The sequence below is a fragment of the Crocodylus porosus genome, unplaced genomic scaffold (assembly GCF_001723895.1).
Source record: "Crocodylus porosus isolate Cpor-Errol unplaced genomic scaffold, CroPor_comp1, whole genome shotgun sequence".
In the NCBI taxonomy this organism is placed as follows: domain Eukaryota; kingdom Metazoa; phylum Chordata; order Crocodylia; family Crocodylidae; genus Crocodylus; species Crocodylus porosus.
In genome coordinates this window covers 24,007,948-24,029,938 of record NW_017728913.1, presented here as the reverse complement: position 1 = coordinate 24,029,938, position 21,991 = coordinate 24,007,948, and the positions used below count along the sequence as shown (strand labels likewise).

Below are 21,991 nucleotides of genomic sequence, written 5' to 3'. Positions count from 1 at the left end.
TAATAGGACCACTCACATTTCATAATGCTAAGTGTATGCATTTTAGCAGGACCAAAAACTAAACACCTGAAGAGGAGAAATGATAATGTACAAAATTTCATCAAGTATGCAAAGTTAACAAAGCTTTTTGTTCTCTAGTCTATGGTTATCATCATTATCTAAGGGGCAATATAGTGGCTATAAAATATATAGAAAGAAATATGATTTGAGTTGTTTGTGCAAATACTCAAATGTGGCGGTATGCTTAGCTGTGTAATTTGTGTTCTTTTTTCTGGATAATTTATGTAGCCAGCCACTAATTTGATGCAATTAATTTAATTAGTAGCCAGCTACTAATTTATGTGGCCAGCAGATATTTAGCATTTCATATAAAAGTCAGTGATTCATAATTTGGCATGAAAGCCTTTTTACTGTCAGTCAACCACCAACACTATTAACAGTTACAATAGAAAAGATTATAAAACACTCATACTTTTATTTTTCCTTTTCTAGCTTGTTATGCTGGACAACATGATCAAGTTGTCCCACATGTTTTGTGCCTGTTACCTTGGCCTTATTTGTCTCAGCTGTCTGGTTTGACAATCTGGGGCATCCCTAAATTTTGCAATTTCCTGCAAAGCATGTCTGAGACCCAACCTTTTGTCCTTGCTCAGGATATTATGCAAGTCCTGATCATTTTGCAGGATCATGTAGAAGTTTTAATATTGCAGTTTCTTCCTCTCTGGAATCATTTGCTTGAACCTCATGATCTCAGGTTAATCCAAAATACTGCCACAGGTATCATCACACTGTTATGCTGTTTACTCCCTCTGCTAGTTCTCTGTTAGTTCCCTACCTTTCAGTGCATCAGACAAACTTCCTGATTTTCATTTTCAAAACTTTCAAAATGAATTTCCACTCCACCTCTCTATTCCACCTTCTTATCCCAGGAACTCTTACCTTTGCTCTATCAGTGATTCTAGCCTAATCTACCTGATTCTTCTCTCTCTCTAGCAGCACTCTTGCTGATTCTCCCACCCTTCATAATGGGAAAAATTCTGTCACAGTAGTACCACTCCATGTCCCTTCTTGAGAGACTCCTCCCTCCCTTCTTGAGAGCACGAAGGCAGAAAGGGATCTTGGAGTCATTGACTCCAAGATGAACATGGGCCAACAATGTGAGGTCATGGTTGGCAAGGCTAACTGGACCTTGTCGTGCATCCACAGGTGCATCTCGAGCAGGGCCAAGGAGGTGATCCTCCCCCTCTATGCAACACTGGTCAGGCCACAGCTGGAGTACTGTGTCCAGTTCTGTGCACCCCATTTCAGGAGCGATGTGGACAACATTGAGAGGGTCCAGAGGAGGGCCACCCGAATGATCCGGGGACTACAGGGCAGACCCTACAATGAGAGACTGCGCGACCTGAACCTGTTCAGCCTTCACAAGAGAAGGCTGAGGGGGGACCTGGTGATCATCTATAAACTCACTAGGGGCGACCAGAAGGATTTGGGAGAGACCTTGTTCCCCTTAGCGCTCCCTGGCATAACAAGGAATAATGGCCACAAGTTGTTGGAGAGTAGGTTTAGATTAGACATCCGTAAGAACTACTTCACAGTTAGGGCGGCTAGGAGCTGGAACCAACTTCCAAGGGAAGTGGTGCTGGCTCCTACCCTGGGGGTCTTTAAGAGGAGGCTTGATGCCTACCTAGCTGGGATCATTTGAGCCCAGTCTTTTTTCTCCTGCCCTGGCAGGGGGTCAGACTTGAAAATCTACAAGGTCCCTTCCGACCTTGCTTCTATTATTCTATGATTCTATGTCCTCCAACAGTGTATGTTCACTATTTTCCCAGTGCTTTCAGAGACACGCCTTTCAAGCACAGCCTAACCACCTGCTCCATACCTGTCAAACTGGATAAGAACTATGAAGCTACCTTGTGGAATTCTTTACCATTGCTTTCAAGATCTGTCCTTAGCATGCTTGAGAGCAGCAGCAGGATGCATTCAAGATGACTTCACTGCCCTATTTTGTGTGTACAGAGCAGGAGACGGGTGGGGTTTATTGGGTAATCAGAGCAGCATTATCCTCACTTTCTCCTCAAACCTTGTCTTGGATGGAATGCATACTGGGAAGTGCGACTGCGTGAAGGATATGAGAGGTGGAGTTGTGGCCACTTGCACCGACTACTTAAGCACTGTGGAGATTTCTTGCTGCATCTTTCCCTTGTCTCTGGCCTGCACATGTGACTTGCCCACCTGTTTGTATCTCTGAAAGTCTCTGGAGAAGGGGCTGTCCTTCAGTATCTTTTTTTACAGTTTCTAACACATAGTGTTATGCAACCTGGTTGTGCCCTATAGTTACTAGAGTAATGTTTAACAATTATAAAGGAGCAAGTTTTTACATCCCTTTTGTACTCCTTAACTAAATATATTCATAATAAAAGGCTGTTTTTGCAGCACTTTAAGATGACATTCTTGTTATAATCAACAAGATAGATATTTGAAATCTCAAATGTCTCATGAATTTTAGAAAATGTTTTATACAAGAGAATGAGGTAATGTGTCTAGTAAATTTAAAGTAAATTAGTTGATATATTTTAAAATAGAAATAAATGTTAAGAATGTTAATGACATTTAAGATTGACTCCTCTTCCCCCATGAATACCACCTTCCTTTTTTAAACATATTTAGAATAAACATATTAAACCACAAGTGCCAGGTGTTGTTCCAATTTTGTACTGGCAATTTGCTGCACATGAATGTGTGTGTGTGTGTGTGTGTGTGTGTGTGGACACACATGTGCACGCACACACACACACACACTGATTTAACCTTCAAACATCTATCTCTTTGTTTTGCAGAATGTATGCAAACCATAGTACCACTTTCTACATACTTGATTCCTTTAATAACTAATATGGGAGGTTTTTTCCCTGACTGGTAAGACAACTGAATTGGCATTAATGTCCCGAAGAGCACAAAGATTTGTGAATGAGCAAAAGCGTTCAGATTATATGTGAACATGTTAGCTTACAACCCACTAAAACCCTGCAAAATGTTTCCTTTCTCTGCTATAGGAAGTCTGCAGACTAGCATTATGTCAGTGATTCTCAACCAGGGTTTCTTGAGATCCTTTCAGGGGTGATAGAGGGTGTCACACAGTGTTATTACTGTTAGGTGTGCAAACATGATTCACAAGTTAAACCTAGAGGATACATCCAGATGAGCAGGAACATGCGGTATATGGTGCTGCAAGCCCATCTGCAGCACTGCAGATAGCACATGCAGGCGTTCCATACTACTAATTTGTAGCACAAGGAAGGGCAGGAGGGAAGGTTGATACCAGTAGCCATCTAGTTCCAGGTACAAGGAGCTCAGCAGGAGCTAGCTACCTAACTGTTTACTCAAACTCCTGGACAAGTTTTGCAGCAAGTTCTGTACTCAATTATAGTCACACTGTAGTCACAATTTCAAAGTTAACTTAGGTTTAATGACAGCTTAGGTTCTGATCTCAGAGCATAACTCCAGGACTGGAGGTGCTACATAGACGCTTCCATTACTTAGGCCCAAATCCATCTCTGCAACTTCCCATTTACTCACGTTTCATTCTCATGATGTCAGTGCTAACGTTATGTTACTAGCTCTCTAGCTGTCCGGAGTCTTACAGAAGAAACAGTTACAATTGTTTCTGATGTGTAAAGATCCTTAAAAATACTTTACAACCTTCTCCTAACCTTCTTATAGTCATTTTAAACTAACATACTCAAGAATTTAGTCTACTAGTGCTATCTTATATGGAATTGTTCACTGTTTGCATTTATAAAGTGTCATAATTGAACAAAGCCCAGGTCCATGACTGTGGTTCCTGGATGCTGTGGTAATAGAAAAATACTATGACAAATAATAATAATAATTGTAATAATAGTAATAGACATACTTGTACAAATAGTAATAATAATATCCCTTTCCAATCCCTATCACAGAGATGATTTAACACACTAGGCAAGGATCAGACCATACCCTTTTCTTGGGGGACAGAGACCATCTACAAACATTGCCTGAATGTGAGACAGAAAATTAAACATAATTCCCAGGTGAAAAATCTTAGAGAAGCCTACTTTTTGGATAGGGGCCCAATGACTCAGAATTCTTCCTTTCCTGTTTATTTGATATATATTCCTAATTTGCTACTACCCTCCTTGAAAGACTCCAAAACATGACTCCACTTGACTAAGTAATTCTGGAAACAATGATCAATCATAACTACCCATCAGTAGTGAATATCAGATTCTCACAGCAAGCTGTGCAGTCAGCTTGCTTGCAGGGGTTTTAAAAATCAAGTGTTTTTTTTTCAATAAGTAAATCTGAAATACAAATTCCTTTAAAGACATGCTGATTTGCTTTGGATATTCTGCAAACAGCCAAAGAAACTAGTTTGCTTAGCAAATATATTCACACAGCCTAATTCATAGACATTAAGCCTATATAGCGTTTGAGATGTTGCATATTTTCAGTTTCCTTATTTCTATAACATCAACTAGAAAAACATTCCACCCATCTGTAGGATATTACTTCCTTGAATTCTAATCCAGACCCCTACAGCATACAGTTAACAGCAATGAGTAAATCATTTCTTGCAGAAAAAGTTTGGGCTGGTGAAGTTTGTGGTGGCCTGGAGGTTAGTGTTTATGTAAGCGTGCATTTCACAGTATAACTGTCAGGCAGAAGGCAAGTTAGAGATACACCTTGTAGACCAGGGGTGGACAAGATACAGCCCATGGAGGGGCTTTGTCCTGCCCACAGCGGGTCTCTTGGTCCAGCCTGGCTGAGGCACCTTCTGGAGCGTCCTGCTACTGTGGGCATGCAGCGAGTCTGGGGCAGCTGGCAGCCTAGGCAGTGGCAGTTCCTTCCAGCTGCTGCCGCTGCAGCCCCCAGGCCCGTGGTAGCTGTGGGGACCAGCGCATGCAGTCCTGGCCCCCTTGCACGCTGCGCCGGCTCCAGGCTCGCCCATCTGGGCTGAGCAGCAGCAGTGCAGAACAGACACTGCTGCTCAAAGTGGGGTAAAAGCCCCTGCCCCTCCCGCTGCTGGCCCTTCTAGTGCAGCCGCCCAGAGCCCGTGCAGGGCTGCCCTGCGTCTCCACTGCATCACTGCTGCTTCCGGGCCACCCCATGGGGCAGCTGTGGCAGTGCAGACCAGACGCAAGGCAGCCCCACGTGGGCTCTGGGCAGCTGCACCAGGAAGTACTGGCAGTGGGAGAAGAAGGGGCCCTTTTACCCTGTGCTGAGTAGCAGTTTCTGTCTTGCACCGCCATTGCTGAGCCTGGGCCCCGGTGCCTGCTCTGGATTCACCCATCAGGGCTGAGCAGCAGCGGTGGCAGCCGGGCAGAAAGTGTTGCTCAGCACAGGGCAAAGCGGTCCCTCCCTCTCGCCACCACCAGGCAGTTTTTGGTGCAACCGCCCAGAGCCTGTGCCACACCGGGTCCCCTGCAGCTCCCTGCCTTTGGGCTGCTCTGCGCAGCAGTGGTGACAGTGCAGAGCAGCCACAGGGTAGCCCAGAGGCAGCGGTGATGGAGCTGCCTGGCAGCCCGGGGCACCGCAGGCTCTGGCCAGCTGCACCAAAAACTGTCCGGCGGTGGTAAGGGGAAGGGTCCGATTTACTCTGCACCAAACAACACTTTCTGCCCAGCTGTGGCTGCCGCTGCTCAGCCCAGATAGGAAAGCCCAGAGCTGGCATGGGACATGCACGGTCAAGGATGCTTGCGCTGGTCCCTGCCACTACCGCAGGGCTGGAGGCAGCAGGGGTGGCAGCCAGAAGGAGCCACCTCAGCGCTGCTGCATGCCCAGGGGCACCAGGCTGCGCTGCAGCTGGGTGGTGCAAAGCGGGTGCAGGCCACACTTAGTGGTGTCGAGGAAGGTGCTGCAGGGCACACGGGCTCTGGGCGGAGAAGGTGCTGACCAGCTCAGGAGGGGTCATCTGGGGGCTCCCATACACACCCACATACACCCTTGGTGCCCTTGACAGCTCACCAAAACTTGTTAAGCGGCCCTCAGGCCAAAATAATTGTCCACCCCTGTTATAGACTAACTAAAACAGAGTGTCTATCAAGTGCCTCTCTACCTACCCTACCTACTACCTGATTTCAGATTAACACAATTAACTACTCTCTGCTCAAATATAGCTCATCTTTTAAACAGTGAAGTAGGTGGAGGGGGTGAAATAGTTCTGAATTATTATAATTGCTCCTCATACTGGCACTGAGGAAGTTTCTGCTGAAGGCACTGTCATTTAGCTTGTCCTGTGCTAGCTGATATTTCTCTTCCATTACTGTTCTAAAATTGCTACTAGGAAAGCTGATAGTTCAGGAAACAGCTAGGTCAAAGTTCATACATTTCCTCCACCTTAGATGAGATGACTGAAAGCCTTAGAGATGCTCATTGTAAACTAATATGCATGGAGAGCACTGACATGATTGGTGATCCACTGCTTATTGGGCAATGTTTGGTGGGTATTTTGAAAAGTATATTTTCTTTTTCAGTTTCAGTCCTGTGGACTTTGCACTGAATCATGGTTGGATTAACATTACAAGTTAACAGGCTGTGTTACAATCTGGAAAATTTCAACTCTAAATTACTTTAGTTCCTTAGTTTTTACAGAACTTTGAACTATACATTTGGGTATATCGTGATCTTTGAGCAGAACAAAGTTTGACAGAAGGGTTTTTTGCTCTTTCCTTGAAAACTTCTGGTACTGGATGCTGATAGGCAGATGGCTCGCTCATCTGATCTGCAGTTCCTTTGTATACTTGGGTATTTCATAACTGCATCTGAACTGACAGGGCATCTAGCATCTGTGGCTGCCTGTATTCATGCTGGTTTGCATACTAATTGCAATGCATCTAATTAAAACACTCCAGCGTGGCCTCATCATCACTTGTATAAGACTCTGTGGGTTTTAAAACGGCCACTGGCGCGCTTTATCTAAAACTCATTGAATGAGGTCTAGATAAAGCACCCCACAGCCATTTTTAAATCCACAGGGCCTTAATACATGTGACAGTGGGCACATCTACACAAGACACTCATGATAGCAACGCACTACAGTGACATAGCGTCAAAGGGCAAAAACTGTGATGCCGCAGCTACACCGCTGTAGCAAAAAACTCCCTCAGTACAGTGCATTGCTATGGCGATGCATCTAAAAATAACCATGCGCCATACAGGCTGCGCAGTATGGGCTGTTACTGCACCATCAACAGCACAGTAACAATGATACTGTGTGGTTATACCAGTGGCTCTAAATCTTTTTAGACTCAAGGCACCCCTTGGAAATATCAGCACCCCTTGGAAATATCAGCTCTTCATTTTCATTCAGTGTTTGACTACAGAAAAAGCAATACAGCAGTTCTTCTGTTGCAAAAAATAAAAATAAAAATACACTCAGAAAGACCACAACAGGTCAAAATGTTTTTAACACTGCGGATTCCTATCTGAAATCTCTGGGTTTATCTTGGGACTCATGTTTGCATACCTAACAGTGCTAACATTGCATGAAACATCACATCACCTCTGAAAGGATCTTGTGGGACCCTTGGTGAGTATCTCTGGGTTATACTGAACCACAAGTAGCAGAGTAATTGCAACATTTCCTGTATCTTTTGACCCTTCTGTACACTCCCTCCTCACATCTCTATTCCTAAAAAGCTGGATGGCAGCTAAGACCACCTAATTCAGTGTTAACCCCTTCTTTTGCCCACAGATGACTCCAAGCTGCCAGCCCAAACTCTTAGTAGCTCCACACTGTGAAGTCAAATAGTCTTAACAGCCAGAGCAACACACAAGAATTTAAGTGAGTGTCTGGAAGAAGAATTCCAGGAATCTCTATTTCAGCTGCAGAAGCAGAAACAGTGATGAGTATAACACTATCTCAAGCCAGCTTGCTCAGTCAGGCATCAAAAGGAGTAGGATGCAAGGCTGGAAGCAAATCAAGCACCTCAAGCTGCAATATCACAAGGTTGATGGTACTAATCTAAGCCACTTGTTTCATGCCTATGCTACAGAAAGCTCACTGAGGTGTTTGTCAAGGTTCTGAACACCAAACCTGCCACTTCCACAATCCCATTCTTCTACAGAAGAATCTGATTTATGCACAGGGACAGGACTTTCAATAAGGATTCCCAGGAACAAACCAGTTGATATGCCCCTTATATTTAACCTGGAGTAGCTGGAGCAAGCTGTTCTACCAAATATTCTTAGTCATCTCAGAGGACCTACTCAGCACTGGACATCCCGTCAGATTGGGATACAGAGAAACTGGAGTTGCAGCCCCGTAAGTGCTTTCTGACATGCTTCTTACTGTTTTAAGGGGAGTTTAGGTGTAAAGAGGGAGGTATTTCATTGCTGATGCCCAACACAGTCAGCATTAAGAAGAATTTTATATTCGATGGAGTGGTGTAGCCACGTAAAAGATTTACACAGTATCTTGCTTTCCTTCTTCCCTATCTATCACCATCTACAAAAATGCATTCCAAGATGGTGGCTAAATGTGTGTGTGTGGATGGGGGGAAGGGGGTTACTAAGCACATGAGTCAGACTCAAGTTTTTAATCACATTACCCTAGCAATTCTAAGGTCACACGCCTTCCAGATATTGCTACAGAATATCAATATTTTGATAATTGTATTACAGTTATGCAGTGCTTATTATTTACATCTTTGTTGAAAAACGCAGTTTGTTTATTACAGGTTTATGAGTTTTAACATTGCCCAGTTTGTACACACATGCTGGCTGCATCTACACGAGACTCTTTACTGTATAGTAGCATAGTTTACTGAGCAGTAAGTATGTGCATTTACATGTACACATGCTTACTATGCAGTAAACCTCACTAATTGTGAGTAAATTTGCTACCTGAAAATGCAAGTAGCAAATTTACTCTAATTAGTAATGGCGCAGTAGCACTTGTGCAGGAGCAAACCTGCTCCCGGGCTGCTGCAGCAGGGAGCTCCAAGCCCCACTTTCCAAGATCACAGCTGGGGAGAGGGAACCGGGATATCCTTATCTCAGCCTCTGCTTCACCATCACAATCAGGGTGGGGGGAGCAAGGAGACCCTTATCTCCCAGCATCAGCTCTGCATTGTGGGGATTGGACTGGGAGACTCTTATCTCCCAGTGCCAGCCCTGTGACAGTGGGGCCAGCACTGGGAAATCCTTATCTCCCAGCACCAGCTCCATGGTCATGGGACTGGTGCTGGGAGGTCCTCCCCACCCAGGTACATGCTCATGGAGCTGAGCAGGGAACAGGCTCTCAACCCACCTCCACGCAATCATAGAGCAGGGACTGGGAACTGTCCCTGTCAGGGGCAGGTCCCAGCCCCATGCCCTGTTCAGGTGATCAAGACATGGGGCTTGGAAAGAGCTGCAGGGGTGGGGTAGGTCCCAGCTCCCTGCCCCAATCTGCTGGTAGCTGCCCCACTGGTAGATTGGTGCAGGGGTCTGGGACCCGCCCCTCCCTTGTAGCTCTTTCCAAGTCCCCTGCCCCTGATCAGAGCCAGGGCCAGGATCTCTCTGCTGCTGGGACAGGGGAACATCATCCCCACCCCAGCAGTAGGCAGCTTCCAGGGGCAGGGTGTAAGGCCCCAGCCCAAGCCAGGAGACAGCTTTCTCCCAGCTCAGTGCTCCTTGCCAGCCCCTAGGGTATTACCCAGTGGGAGCCTAGAACTACCCCTGATGGTGACAGGGCCCCATAGCAGGGCCCCTGGAAGCAGAAGCAGTTTGCTGCCATTAGCAGCAAATTTGCTCCCACTTCATGTGTAGCCTGTCCAGGAGTGTTTACTTTTGAGTAGTGATCCCAGATCAAATGCATGTGTAGACGTGTCCACTGTATCCCTTTAATGACCCATAGTTCTTGGTGTTGAGGTTGCCACTAATTCTTTATTCCTTGCTGGTTCCTTTCCGTAGAAGGTGTCCCAAATGGGTAGCAGTTTTTTTGGCAAAGGTCCTTTTACTGTCTCCTTGCCATTTAGAGTTCCAAGGCATTTTGGTTTTGTCCTTTGTCTATCCAATCCCTGGAAGACTGTGATTTGGGTGAGGGGCCACACATACCAACATATATCAGGCCTACATATATCAATTACTCATCTCTTATCTCATTGGATTATTCTTTTTTTTTCTGGATTTTTCTTCAGTCCTGGGAGGTGATGTCTGTAAATTTGTCCTGCAGCAGGAATTCTATCCAGCCAGTTATACTAGTCAACAAATCAGACTGCTAGAACCCTGGAATGCCACCTTACTTTGCCATTCAGAAACCTTCAAATAAAATTGTGTCTTTGGCAGGCTACCAAGTCTGAAAAAGATTGTGGAACCAAAGCTGGTAACTGAGGCCCTCTTCTGAATAAAATCCCTCTCCACATTGTAAGTTTTTGTCAAAGGGTTTAAGTGAAGTATCCGAAATCAGTAAGCAATCTGCATAAATTAATCATGCCAATTCATGATTCAAAACTATTAGTTTCAGCAAAGAAATCAGCCCTTAGTTAATGGAATCCATAAAATCAGTACGCCCCAGAAAATTAACAGTCTCCTCACTTCATAAACTTACAGAACAGTATAACAGGTGGTTTAAAAATCTTTAACTTATCAGTACAGTTTGTCCCATGATAATGTGCAATCCAAAAAACAGCACATGGCTTTCAATCAGTTATTCATTAAAACCACCAAGTATGGCCAGGATAAGAGTACATAGGGTCTCCATTTAACTTGGAGTTGTATTGCTAAATGGGATGCTCTTCTTTAATGATGAGTGGGTGTTGTGATAGTTGCACACACATACTGCATAAACAGCCAATTTGCAGTCAGAAGAGGCTTTTCTAATGGATCCATGGTTTGGGCCACCAGCAGATACACGTTAACTTTGGAAGGTGAAGAACCAAAACATCCACATGCAATGGCAGGTTACTGTCACTTCTGCCTTTGGGGCAACCAAGGAAGGACATGTTGTCCCAAAATACAGTTCAGGCTAATATCTAAAATGACACGTTTCTGTGTCACTAGGAAACTTTGGGTACAGTCTCATAAATCCTAACACCATAGAAGTGTACTGGGACAGATAGAGTAGAGGCAGGTATCCAGGCTGTAGCATACATAATATTACTGAAATGAGGATAGTGTTGCAGGTCATGAGTCAGAAGACATGGGAAACTCGTAGTATTGGCATGACTGTAGACATTCAGCACCAGGTTCTCAAAAATATTTAGGCACTTTAAGATGCATGTAGGTGCCTCAGTTTTCAAAAGGGTTGTTTATACATTTGTATATTAAACAGCCATTATATAAACAACAGAAATTATCCTGGGATTGGGAACCAGAAGTCATGACTCTCCCCCACTTCCTTCAGGATGCCCTAAGCACTACAGTGAGCTTTACTCTGTAGTCTTGTCCTCTCTCCTGACCCCTTGAATCCTTTGCACAGTGGTACTGATTCAACAGGAAGAGTAGAGTGGGCCCCAGCCAACTTAGTCAATAGCTTCTCGGCTTGGCTACTGTTGTGGGAGGTGGGGAAAGTGGGTTTGAATCCCTTAAGCTCAGAAGGACATTGAACTCATGTCTCCTGTTTCCCATACAAGTGCTCTAATCATAAAATCTGTGCAAGAACTGGTTAAAAGGAATAACCCTTAGTTCTTTGAGATACCTTCTGAACTCCAAATACATAGAGCTGCCTTCATGCAGTCACAATTAAGGTTGCCTACATTCAAGAAAGGGTGTTCAGAAATATCTGTGTAGTTCAGATCACTTTCTATTGGTGGCTCCTTGCAGCTGGGATTTTGAATTGCCTTCTGAGGTACCTAATCTTTCCAGTGTATTGTGTAAGGAGACTTGGTGTCTAACTCTTGGGATTGCTCTCTGGGGACCAGCAACTAGAAATTAGACAGTACAGACCCTCATAGGAGCCAAGTCCTTCATTGGATCTGTTCCTACATGCTTAAGACAATGAGATCTGAGCTTTTGAAAATCGTGTCCCTAGTAAATATAAGCTCCAAAGAACCAGTATATTTAGGAAAAAATGGTAAACTGTTGCAGGAAGGTAAAGTATGTTTTGTTCTTTCTTCAGTCATAAAGTTAGCCAAAGAAACTGATTACCGATTTGAGTCATCAACATGAATTACCACCGATTTCTCTCTACCAAAAGTGCATCAAGAAAATCTTGTCCAATCAGGCTTCTGAGTGAGTATGTAGTTTTCTCCCTTATATCTCTGAATTAGCCCACATCCGCCCCACATATTTGTGTGGGGGGTGGATGTGGGCTGCCTGCTGTGGGCTCGGGGCTCTCTGCTTTGCTGCCTCTCCCTTGGTAGCCACACATTGGTCATGCACCCCCTGCCCACCCAACAGCAGTGAGGGCAGCGAGTTGTGCCTCCCGGTGCCTGGTGGGCAGGGGGTGCAGGGCCCCCAGTGCAAAGGCAGCAGGGCTAAGAGCCCCAAGCCTACATCAGTGAGCCTGCATCTGCCCTTGCCCTGCTCAGCTCAGCTCCAGTCATGGTGGGGGTGGTGGGAAGTGGGGAGAAGATGTGGCCATGTGCCCCCCCACCCCCAGCCTAGCTGGCTCCATTCAGCCTTTCCTGTGGGGCATGGAGGTCTGGCTTGCCCTTGGCAACAGCAGCACCAGGAGGGAAGGGGCCCCTCCTCCTGCTGTAGTCCAGTGCCCGGGACCTGGGGCTGGGCTATGGGGGAAGAGCGGCATGATACATTCATGAATGTGTCATGTTTATAACAGGGTGTGGCGGGCCTTCAATTTTCTGTTTGCCCAAGGCCTCAGTAAATCTTAATCCACCACTACTTTCACAGGTGATGTCTAACATTCATTCAGTGTCAACTCCCACTTCCAGCGAGCCCGGAATGCCAGGCTCCACCACCTGTTTCTTAGATTTTCAAACAAACCATTCTGCTTTCCACCATGCCACCCCTCATACTTGGGAAGAACTCCTCAACATCTACCCAGCTGCTTCAGGATCTTTCTTCAAAATCCCCTAGTGTCACAAAGTCTACAGAGAACTCAATAATGATTCAGTATCCACTGTTCTGAGATCACGGCCTGTCATGTATCAATATTGTCTCATTGACCCCTAGCATATAATAAGTTAGTGGCATGATTGGGATCTGATGAATTTTATCCCAGATCCCAAAAATTAGGTGTCTTGCCATATCAGATGTGCATGGTAGCACATGCAATTTCTAGGATCCAGGATAAAATTCATCAGCTGCCAAGTGTACAAGCACACAGGGAGTCCAACATTGGGGATCAGTCCCTGATACTGTTCTTCCCAATATGGCTTTTCAGCTTGTCACCCAAAGAGCCTGGGTTCTGGATCCAGGTCCCCATATGTATAAATATATTTAAAGCACCACAGTGCAGCCTGGCACTGGGTCACATTGCGTGAGTTTACAGGTGTCAGGTGGGAGAAGTCAGTGACCCATCTCCCATGCCAGCATTTTTCTAGCCTTATTGTGCAGTCCCATTGCTAGCTCATGGCAACACTGGAAATGTGCTGGCACATGGGCAGCCCATTGGTTCCCCATGCCCCAGGCACCTTTAAAAGCTCCACTTTGGAAATCCGCATGCAGGGCTGAACAGCAAGGTTTCATATGCCACACATTCCAATTAAAGTTTCACACAAAGCAGCCACAAAGATGTTCCACATTTAATGTGGAGTATCTTTCCAGCTGATTTGCCATTTTATGGCAAAATAAATTGGGAGAACATGTAGTATGTTACAATTTAGCACACTGTTAACACATTTATCTCAAGGCAAATGTAATGTCTTTGGGGTGAGGCAGTTTCTTGGTGCTTCCTTGTCCTTGCTTATACAGTTCTTTGAAGCAGGACTGTCTTTGTCTTGTTTTTATACTGTACTTGTACTTTCGTCCTTCGTGGGCAAAGACAACTGCATCCAGCAGGGGAAGAGGAGGGAAGAGGAGAGAAAAGAAATGGGAAAGAAAAAAGGAAGGAGAAAAGAGAAAAGGAGAAAGAAGGAAAAGGAGAAAAGAGGGAAAGGCAAGAGAATGAAGGGAGCTGGAGACTAGGTCACATGAGTATGTAGGTGACTTATAAAAGTCCAGTCTTTGCTTTGAACAATCTGCTGCAGCAGGGGCAGGAGAGCGATGAGGACTGGATATGGGAGCTTTTTGTTTTCCTGGCCGCACGTTTGTTCATTGCTTCTGTCGTGCATTGCTATTCAAAGGCCAATGCCCCATTCTGTATTTGGGACCTCCAGGATGGACGGTCGCAAGTGATTTGCTCCCACGACTCTGGGTCAATGCCGAAATTCTTTAGGGACACCTTTAGCATGTCCCTGTACCACTTCTTTGGTGCACCGCAAAAGTGTACTTCATTTGACAGTTCACCATAGAAGACTTTCTTTGGTAGGCAAGTGTCAGGCATTCTTGAAAGATGGCCAGCCCATCTTAGCTGTGCCAGTTTTAGCAGGGTGTGAATACTGGAGAGATTTGATCTTCCGAGCACCTTGCTGTCTGGAATTTTGTCCTGTCACTTGATCTTTAGTATCTTTTGCAGGCAGCACCAGTGGAAGTTGATCTGGTGGCTGCAGGGCCCCATAGTTTCTTGGCATGATGCTGGTAAATAGTCCAGGTTTCGCAGGCATAAAGGGGGGTCAAGAGGATGGTGGCTTTATAAACCTCCAGTTTTGTTGACATTCTGATGCCTCTACAGTCCAGATTGACTTATGGAGTCTGCTGAAGGCCACACTAGCTTTTGCTGATCTCACATTGACTTTGTCATCAATGTGGGCAAATCTAGCATGCTGCCTAGATAGACAAACTTGTCGACCACTGACAGTTATGTTTATAGAGCAGCTAACACACAATATCACAAATAAACAGTTATAATTCTGTACACCTACAGATCAAGCAATTAGGTTTCTAAATGCCATGAACTGTACTTATATTTTAAGTATGATGCAAAATTGGAGACAGGTTTTCAAAAAAACCGAGACCCATAAGTGCAGACTGTTTCTTTTCTTGTATTTGAATTTATCATTAGAATAATATTTCTTGCTGTTATTTGCTGTTACTTGGTGTTCACTTTATGCTCAAGAATGCTAATCTCTTCTTCAAACTGTTCCTCCTCAACATTTACTGTAGATCAACTGATGCATAATTCCCCGCTATCATTTATTTCCTTGGCTGGAGGCAATCCAAATCCCAATACTTTTCCATTTAAGGCAGCCAAGTTCACAACAAAAGATGACACCAACATTGAACTTGAAGAGAATTTGATGAAGAAAGCTCTCCAGTATTCAGCCTCCACAGGGTAACTAGCGGAAAAAAATAATCCTCCCTCCCCTTCCACTGCCCTGTAATCAAGACTGTAGATACCAGTTATATGTTGTATTCCGTTTTCATATAATGGTCCATTGTATGTTTTGTCATACAGCATCTTTAGATCCTTGCTATACTATTCTGCAGTCACCGACATAACCGAAAATAGAATAGCGATCATATTTTCTAACAACAGCAAAGTCCAAAACACTCAAAATACCATTTATCCCTATTTTTTGGGACACATAGTAAATTGCTGCAGGTTTATTTGTGTCTTGTTTATTGTTATTTATTTAGCAAATATATTTATTATAATGCTAATGAGTTAAATTTTGCTTTAGTTTAATTTTTTCCATTGTGTGCCACTGGGAAGTATTTTTCTATTATTCTGCTGATTAACTTAATTCATCATAGAGTTTTTAAAAACAGTATATGTAAAAGGCCTGTTTATTACACTTTTCATGTTTTATGGACAGTCTTTATTCCCTCTCTAATGATTCTTGGGATATTACCTATAATTTAAACTAGTGCTAGCATAATATGTAGTACCCACAGAGGTTTTTAAGAAGTCAGAATACACTGATGACTCAAGAAATTAACTCTAAGGATATTGTGAAGTATTCTAAAGCAAATGTATTTGCTGTGAACAAGGTATTAAAATTTTGTAATAATTCACAGATTTTTTCAAGCCAGAAAGGCTTATTATATCATCTAGTCTGAACTCCTGTATAACACAGACCAATTCACATAATTACAGTTAACCCATGTCTTCCAGATACTCATCCAGTCTTGATTTGAGCATGTCAGGTGATAGGAAAATCCATCAAATGAATCCACTAGATTAAAGAGCCCTCTGGTACCTTATATTTTCTGTTTCTGATTGAATTTACAAACTAATGAAAGCATTCCTTGATTTTGATCAGCTAATGATTAGGGATAAAAGGATGAAACTTGTGTTGCAGAATTGCAGAACTGTTGTCCTGGCTAAAGGATTTACAGAAGAGTCTTCACAGTCCTCCCACAGCCAACTACAGCCCTGAACAGGGACAGATGGAGCTGTGTGTCACCAATGGCAGCCAGGAAGGACTTCACAAAGTAAGAATGAAATACAAACTACAAGCTCTTTTAAGTTCTTTAATGAACTCAGGGCAGTTCCATACTAGGAATTCAGTCTTTTGGTTATTATTTTAATAAATGTGTTTGCTCAACAAAAATTGAACTGTATTTTGAAATGCACCCCACTGTCTTGGTAGCTTCAATGCCCCTTTCCAAAGTGATTTAGTCACTTAGGATTGTATGCCCCACTGATTTCCAACAAGACTTAGGCTTCTAGACCAGTGGTCTCCAAACTTTTTTGATCGTGCACCCCTATCAGTAAAAAATGTTTGAGCGCGCACCCCCAATATATGTATATTTATAGAAATAGAAATAGAAATACAAGTTCTAGTATTTTCTTCCCACACCCCAATGGATTGTCTTGCGCACCCCCCTGGGGTGCGTGCATCCCACTTTGGAGACCACTGTTCTAGACAGCTAGGTCAGAATTTTACCCTAGATCGAGTTTATAGCACTTAAGTATATTTTTTGTGGAAAAAATTCCCCCTAGTCAGGAAATTAAAGAGGCTAGGCAGAATGCATGAAATATTTTGTTTTCTTATCTAACTGAAATTTTACTTTTAGCATCTTTTTCAATTGGCTGGACCCGATGATCTTCCGAGGTCCCTTCCAACCTTAAAATCTATGAGTCTATGAATTAGATTTAACTTCCAATTAGATCATGAGCAATTACTGAGACTGTACAAGGCCAAACTCTGGTTGTAAAAATAAAGAATATTCTTCTTTTTCAGGTATTTGATATGCTCATTAACCCTGGAGATACTGTCCTTTTAGATGGATTCACCTATCCTGGGACAGTGGCAGCAGTGAGTATAGTCTGGACCCCCAAACATGTCCATGTTCCTTTTGCAAAGAAACAAGATCCAACCAATCAGGTATTATTACCAGTTTTAAAATGCACTCTGTCCAGGAGCTAAGTACCTGTTTGGAAGGCTTAGGTAAAATAGACATGCATACAGATGTTATCTTGTTTTTAAAATCTTTCATATCAAATTATGTTTTTATCCACTTGTTAAGGCTAACTAGTACTTTGATTCAGGAAAGCTGTCTAGCAAGGTGTATGTCACAGCTCCTAAAAGTACTTAAAACCTTGTAAGACCAGTGAGGGTAAGCATGGTTGATTCAAGGGATACTGTAATCCCATATCTGCTTCAAGAATGGGACAAATATTGTTCTACCTCAACACGAAAAAAAATCAACATGGCCTTGTTCCTATGGGGTTGTGGTCAGAAATAGCAGAGGAGGAGTCAGAAATACATCTAGCCCTGTAACTGTGACAGGGTAACTCACATGAGTCAACTACAGAGTTGTTTCTCCGTTACCATACATTCCTTTTTCACAAGGACAGTCCTGCTTTAAACTTCTGTCCTGGTATAACAAGTGGGCTTCCTGGGGCCAGTCAGTCATTGACCTGCCCACTTGTTTCTGGGCTAACTGCCCACCTACTTCACCTGCCATGCCTTAGATGATACAATAGATTGATGTTAACAAGGCAGGAGGCTGCTCATTTGCTTGCCCTATGTACACAGCTCCGCCACCCCACACCCTCCCAGACTGTGTCCCATGCCTTCCAGATGTTTCTCCAGTGCTTCATACTGGGACCCAAGCTCCAGAGTCTCACACGGGACTCTCACTCCACTCTGGAGCTCATAGTCCTAGTGGCTTTCAGATGTTCCATGGCCTGACACCCAGCCTACTTATCTGCCCTATCACTCAGGCTCCCAGCCCCTCTCAATTCAGGGCTCCAAGCCCCATCCGATCACAGGGCTCTAACCCCTCTGCAACTCAGGTCTCCAAGTCCCCTTCTGGGCCCCAGGCACATACTACCAGGATCAGAGCTTGAGGTCCCATCCCCTTGCCCGGGAGCTTCACTAATAGGTCCCCAAGGCTTAGGGCCCCATCCCCCTGGAGCCTCTCCTGGCTCCTATGTGCAGTCATAAAACTCATCTGTGAGTCTGGGCACTGTCTCAGGTCCCTCCACCTGACCTGGGCCCCACCTCAGCACTCACAGTAAGTCTGGGCTCCCCCTGTTCGGCCATGCTACCCACCAAGGAAGCGGGGCTGGGGTTTGAAGGTGCCCCATACTCACCTTTCACTGAGGAGGTGACTGGCCTGGCATTTGCAGGGACTACCCTGCCACAGGTAGCCCCACTAGGCCACCCTTTCCCAGCAGGGTGCAGTTTTCTGTCGTACCCAGGACAAGGAACCTCCTGCCATTCCCATAGTTCCTCCCTTACCTACAAGGTGTTCTGAGCAGCAGCTCAGCCAGTAGTGTCTCTCTGGCTGCTGGCAGCTGACTGCTGCTGGCTTTGCAGTTCAGAGCCCCTGTTCTTTTAGGGCACAGCTGGGCAGTTGTGACTAATTGGGATCGCAGCCTGCTGCAGGCCGCCTTGCTGCAGCAAGTAACAGGGCACACCCTGTGAATACACCTGGGCAGAGTACACCTGGGCAAATGAACATTTTTAGCAGGATGCATGGGTCAGTCCTATTGTTCAATGCTCACACTCCCCACTCCCCAACCTTGTTCCTTCTGTGGCACTCTTAGCTGAGACTAGAGGTCAGAGATAGCTGTGTGTAACAGAGAGTGGCAGGAGCAGTGGAGCAGGAGGAGAAAAGTGTTTCATTTTGAGATCAAGAAATAGGGTCGCCATATTATTTTTACCTATTTGGATCTCATATTGCCAGGACAATTCTGTTAATTAACTTACTAAGACTTGCCAGAGAATAAAGCATATTCAGATGCACCTGACCACACTGGATAATACTTTTTCCAAATATTATGGTACCACTAAAATTAATGGAATTATTTGCAGAGTAGGAAGTAGGACTATCTGAACCTCAGCCAAACTTTAGAATCATTCCAGTTTTATAGTTTGCTAGCTCAGCTGACACACAGAGGAAGAAACAGTACAGGTCTGTAGCATGATCAGGGCCTTAGATAGATGGATTCATTCACAAGGTCTGATTTTGTGTCTTGTATGTCTTCTCTTACAAACAGCTAAGACCACTGGGGTGCAACTTAGTCAGCATCCCCAGTAATGAAGGGGGCATTATTCCAGAGGCCCTGAAAGCAATTCTGTCCAGGTGGAAATCGGATGATGCAAAAACAGGCAAGAGCAAGGCCCCCAAGTTCCTCTACATCATGCCAAATGGTAGCAATCCTGCTGGAACCTCACTGAGCACTCACCGTAAACAACAAGTATATCAGGTAGTCAGGGGTATTTTACACTATGTTCATATATTCTACATTAAAAATAACAAATGAAAAATGATGTAAAATGTAACATTTCAAGGTGTAAGAAAAGCCTCTCTGGTGGTATACTCCTCCATGAGCATGCTCATACCTTCATGAACACACACAAATGGTGATCCTATGTTACATCTGAAGTCTTATGACAATGGAAGAACATTAGAAGAGAGTTTTACAGTGATCCTTGTCTCACTGTGTTGCTCTCTAAAAGTAAGTTAGGGGAGTAAGGGAGTAGATAGAAATTAAAGAAAAGCTCAACACAGACAATATGCCCAGCAAACCTATGTAAAGAGAGAAAACATCCATTTACCCTGACATACACACAAAATGATCTACATAGTCTCAGCTCCCATGAAGACATTTGTATTTTTTGTAGCTTTAAAAGCTCTATAATAAGCAGAATCTGAAAATAGGTTCTTTTTCAGAGAGCCATAAAAAATTCTATAGGTTTTTATAAGGATTTATATGTTAAGGATGAATAAACACTGCATTAATAAACACTGCATGAAAAATAAAACAACACTATGGCATTTGGCTGCTTAAGTGCTGAAACTCCAGACAGATCTCTTACTGAAGCCAATGTTGCTCCAGTTCTCCTCGTATGCTCTTATGATAGAAGCTGTTACTAACATAAAGGAAAGTCCTATTAAAAAAATAAAATCAAATAAAAGGCAATATCATGGCCACCACGTACTAGGAAATAAAGCTCAAACCTCTACAGGTCAAAGTATTAAGCAGGCAGAGGATGATCTAAACATGCACTTGCCTATGAGTTACACAAACATTTTGCCTCTTTAAACCACTGTATCCTGTAACAAATACTACTAGTTCACAATTTTGTAGCAGATTTCACTTAAGAAACACTTCCTTTTTTAATTACAAGAAAGTAGATACTCGTTATTACCTCCAAGGTAACTGTGGCAAAGACAGGACTTGTGACTTATAGTGCAGTACAAAGAAAGATAGTGGCAGATAGGATTCAAAACCAGAAACAAGTTTCATCATAAAAAGTTAGGTGGCTATATTCATTATTAGCCATCTAAATAAGTGACCACTAAAAGGAAGCTGTGGGGAATTCAGTGCTTTAGAAAAATCATAGGGGTGTAGTTTATAGCCGTGTTGGTCTAAGGACATAGGCAGATAAAGTTCTTTTGGTGAATCTGATATCTTTTATTAGACCAACTTAATAAACCTGAACAAAAACCATTTTAAACCCAAAAGCTTGCTAAGAAAAATGTTTCCAACTATTTAAGATGGTCTAATAAAAGATATCAGATTCACCCAAAGAACCTTGTGTGCCTTAAAAAAACATTATACCACTTTATGTTGCAAAATACAGATTTAGGAATCTAACTTTAGGTTCTTATGATTAAAAATATGGGGATGATTTTAAATCTTGGTTTAGCCTTAGACTTGTCTTTCAACTTGTATTCAGTCATCTGTGAGATCCAGTGACTATGCCTTCTACCATATATGCCCAAACTATTATTTTACCCATGGTATATCCACTATGTAGGAGGCTACACCATTACCTGGAAATCACTGTTTACATCAGTGCTATATCTTCTATCACACCAAAAAAATTGAAAAATAATCCTACTTTAGTGTGTCAGTGTGGTGTAGTGGCTCAGTACTCAGGTGACTTACGTTTTATTTTCCATCTCTGCCATTGCCCTGCTGGGTGACCTTTGGTGTGTCACTTCATTTCTCTATGCCTCAGTTTCTCAATCTGTAAAAAAGAGATTATGTTTGAGGAAAGCTTTGAGAGCTTCTGGTGAAACATTACATCTTAGAATCAGGTGTTATTGTCAGACATTACATATTTTCCAAATACTTAATCAAAAACTTTCAAAGAATGTTGATTGATCTTGGTTTTGTGCTTTTGTAGCTTGCAAGAGATTATGATTTCCTTATAATAGAAGATGATCCATATTACTTTCTGCAGTTTGAGAAGGTAAAGACTTGTTTATGTTCATTGGTATCTACAGTGTATATTTTTGGACTGAAGAGGGAGAGGTGAACTTTAAAGGGTTCCGCAGGGCTCAGTCCTCGGGCCCGCACTGTTCAACATCTTTATCAGTGACTTGGACGAAGGGGTAAAAAGCACTCTGTTCAAATTTGCTGATGACACTAAGATGTGGGCGGATGTGGGCACGCTAGAAAGGAGGAATATGCTGCAATCGGACCTAGACAGGTTACAAGGGTGGGCGGATGAGAATAGGATGGGATTCAACACGGACAAGTGCAAAGTGATGCACCTGGGGAAGGACAACCGGCACCATACCTACAGGTTGGGGAACTCCCTTCTTGTCAGTAAAGAAG

At 43.6% G+C, this 21,991-nt stretch overlaps 1 protein-coding gene across 3 annotated transcripts in view; it reads left to right on the top strand.

Moving 5' to 3' along the window:
• The first annotated feature begins 7,794 nt into the window (after positions 1-7,794).
• LOC109309822 (kynurenine/alpha-aminoadipate aminotransferase, mitochondrial-like) overlaps positions 7,795-21,991 on the top strand; it is a 26,664-nt gene continuing 12,467 nt past the window's right edge. The window contains exons 1-8 of one of the 3 annotated variants that reach the window (XM_019534701.1): positions 7,795-8,302; positions 10,309-10,386; positions 12,080-12,192; positions 15,127-15,295; positions 16,266-16,398; positions 17,151-17,225; positions 19,418-19,627; positions 21,558-21,623. In XM_019534701.1, the coding sequence (XP_019390246.1) occupies positions 12,126-12,192; positions 15,127-15,295; positions 16,266-16,398; positions 17,151-17,225; positions 19,418-19,627; positions 21,558-21,623 (720 nt within the window). In that variant the 5' untranslated portion in view covers positions 7,795-8,302; positions 10,309-10,386; positions 12,080-12,125. Of the gene's footprint in view, positions 8,303-10,308; positions 10,387-12,079; positions 12,197-15,126; positions 15,296-16,265; positions 16,399-17,150; positions 17,226-19,417; positions 19,628-21,557; positions 21,624-21,991 lie in introns of those variants that run through there. The other 2 variants (XM_019534702.1, XM_019534699.1) reach the window with 2 other exon arrangements.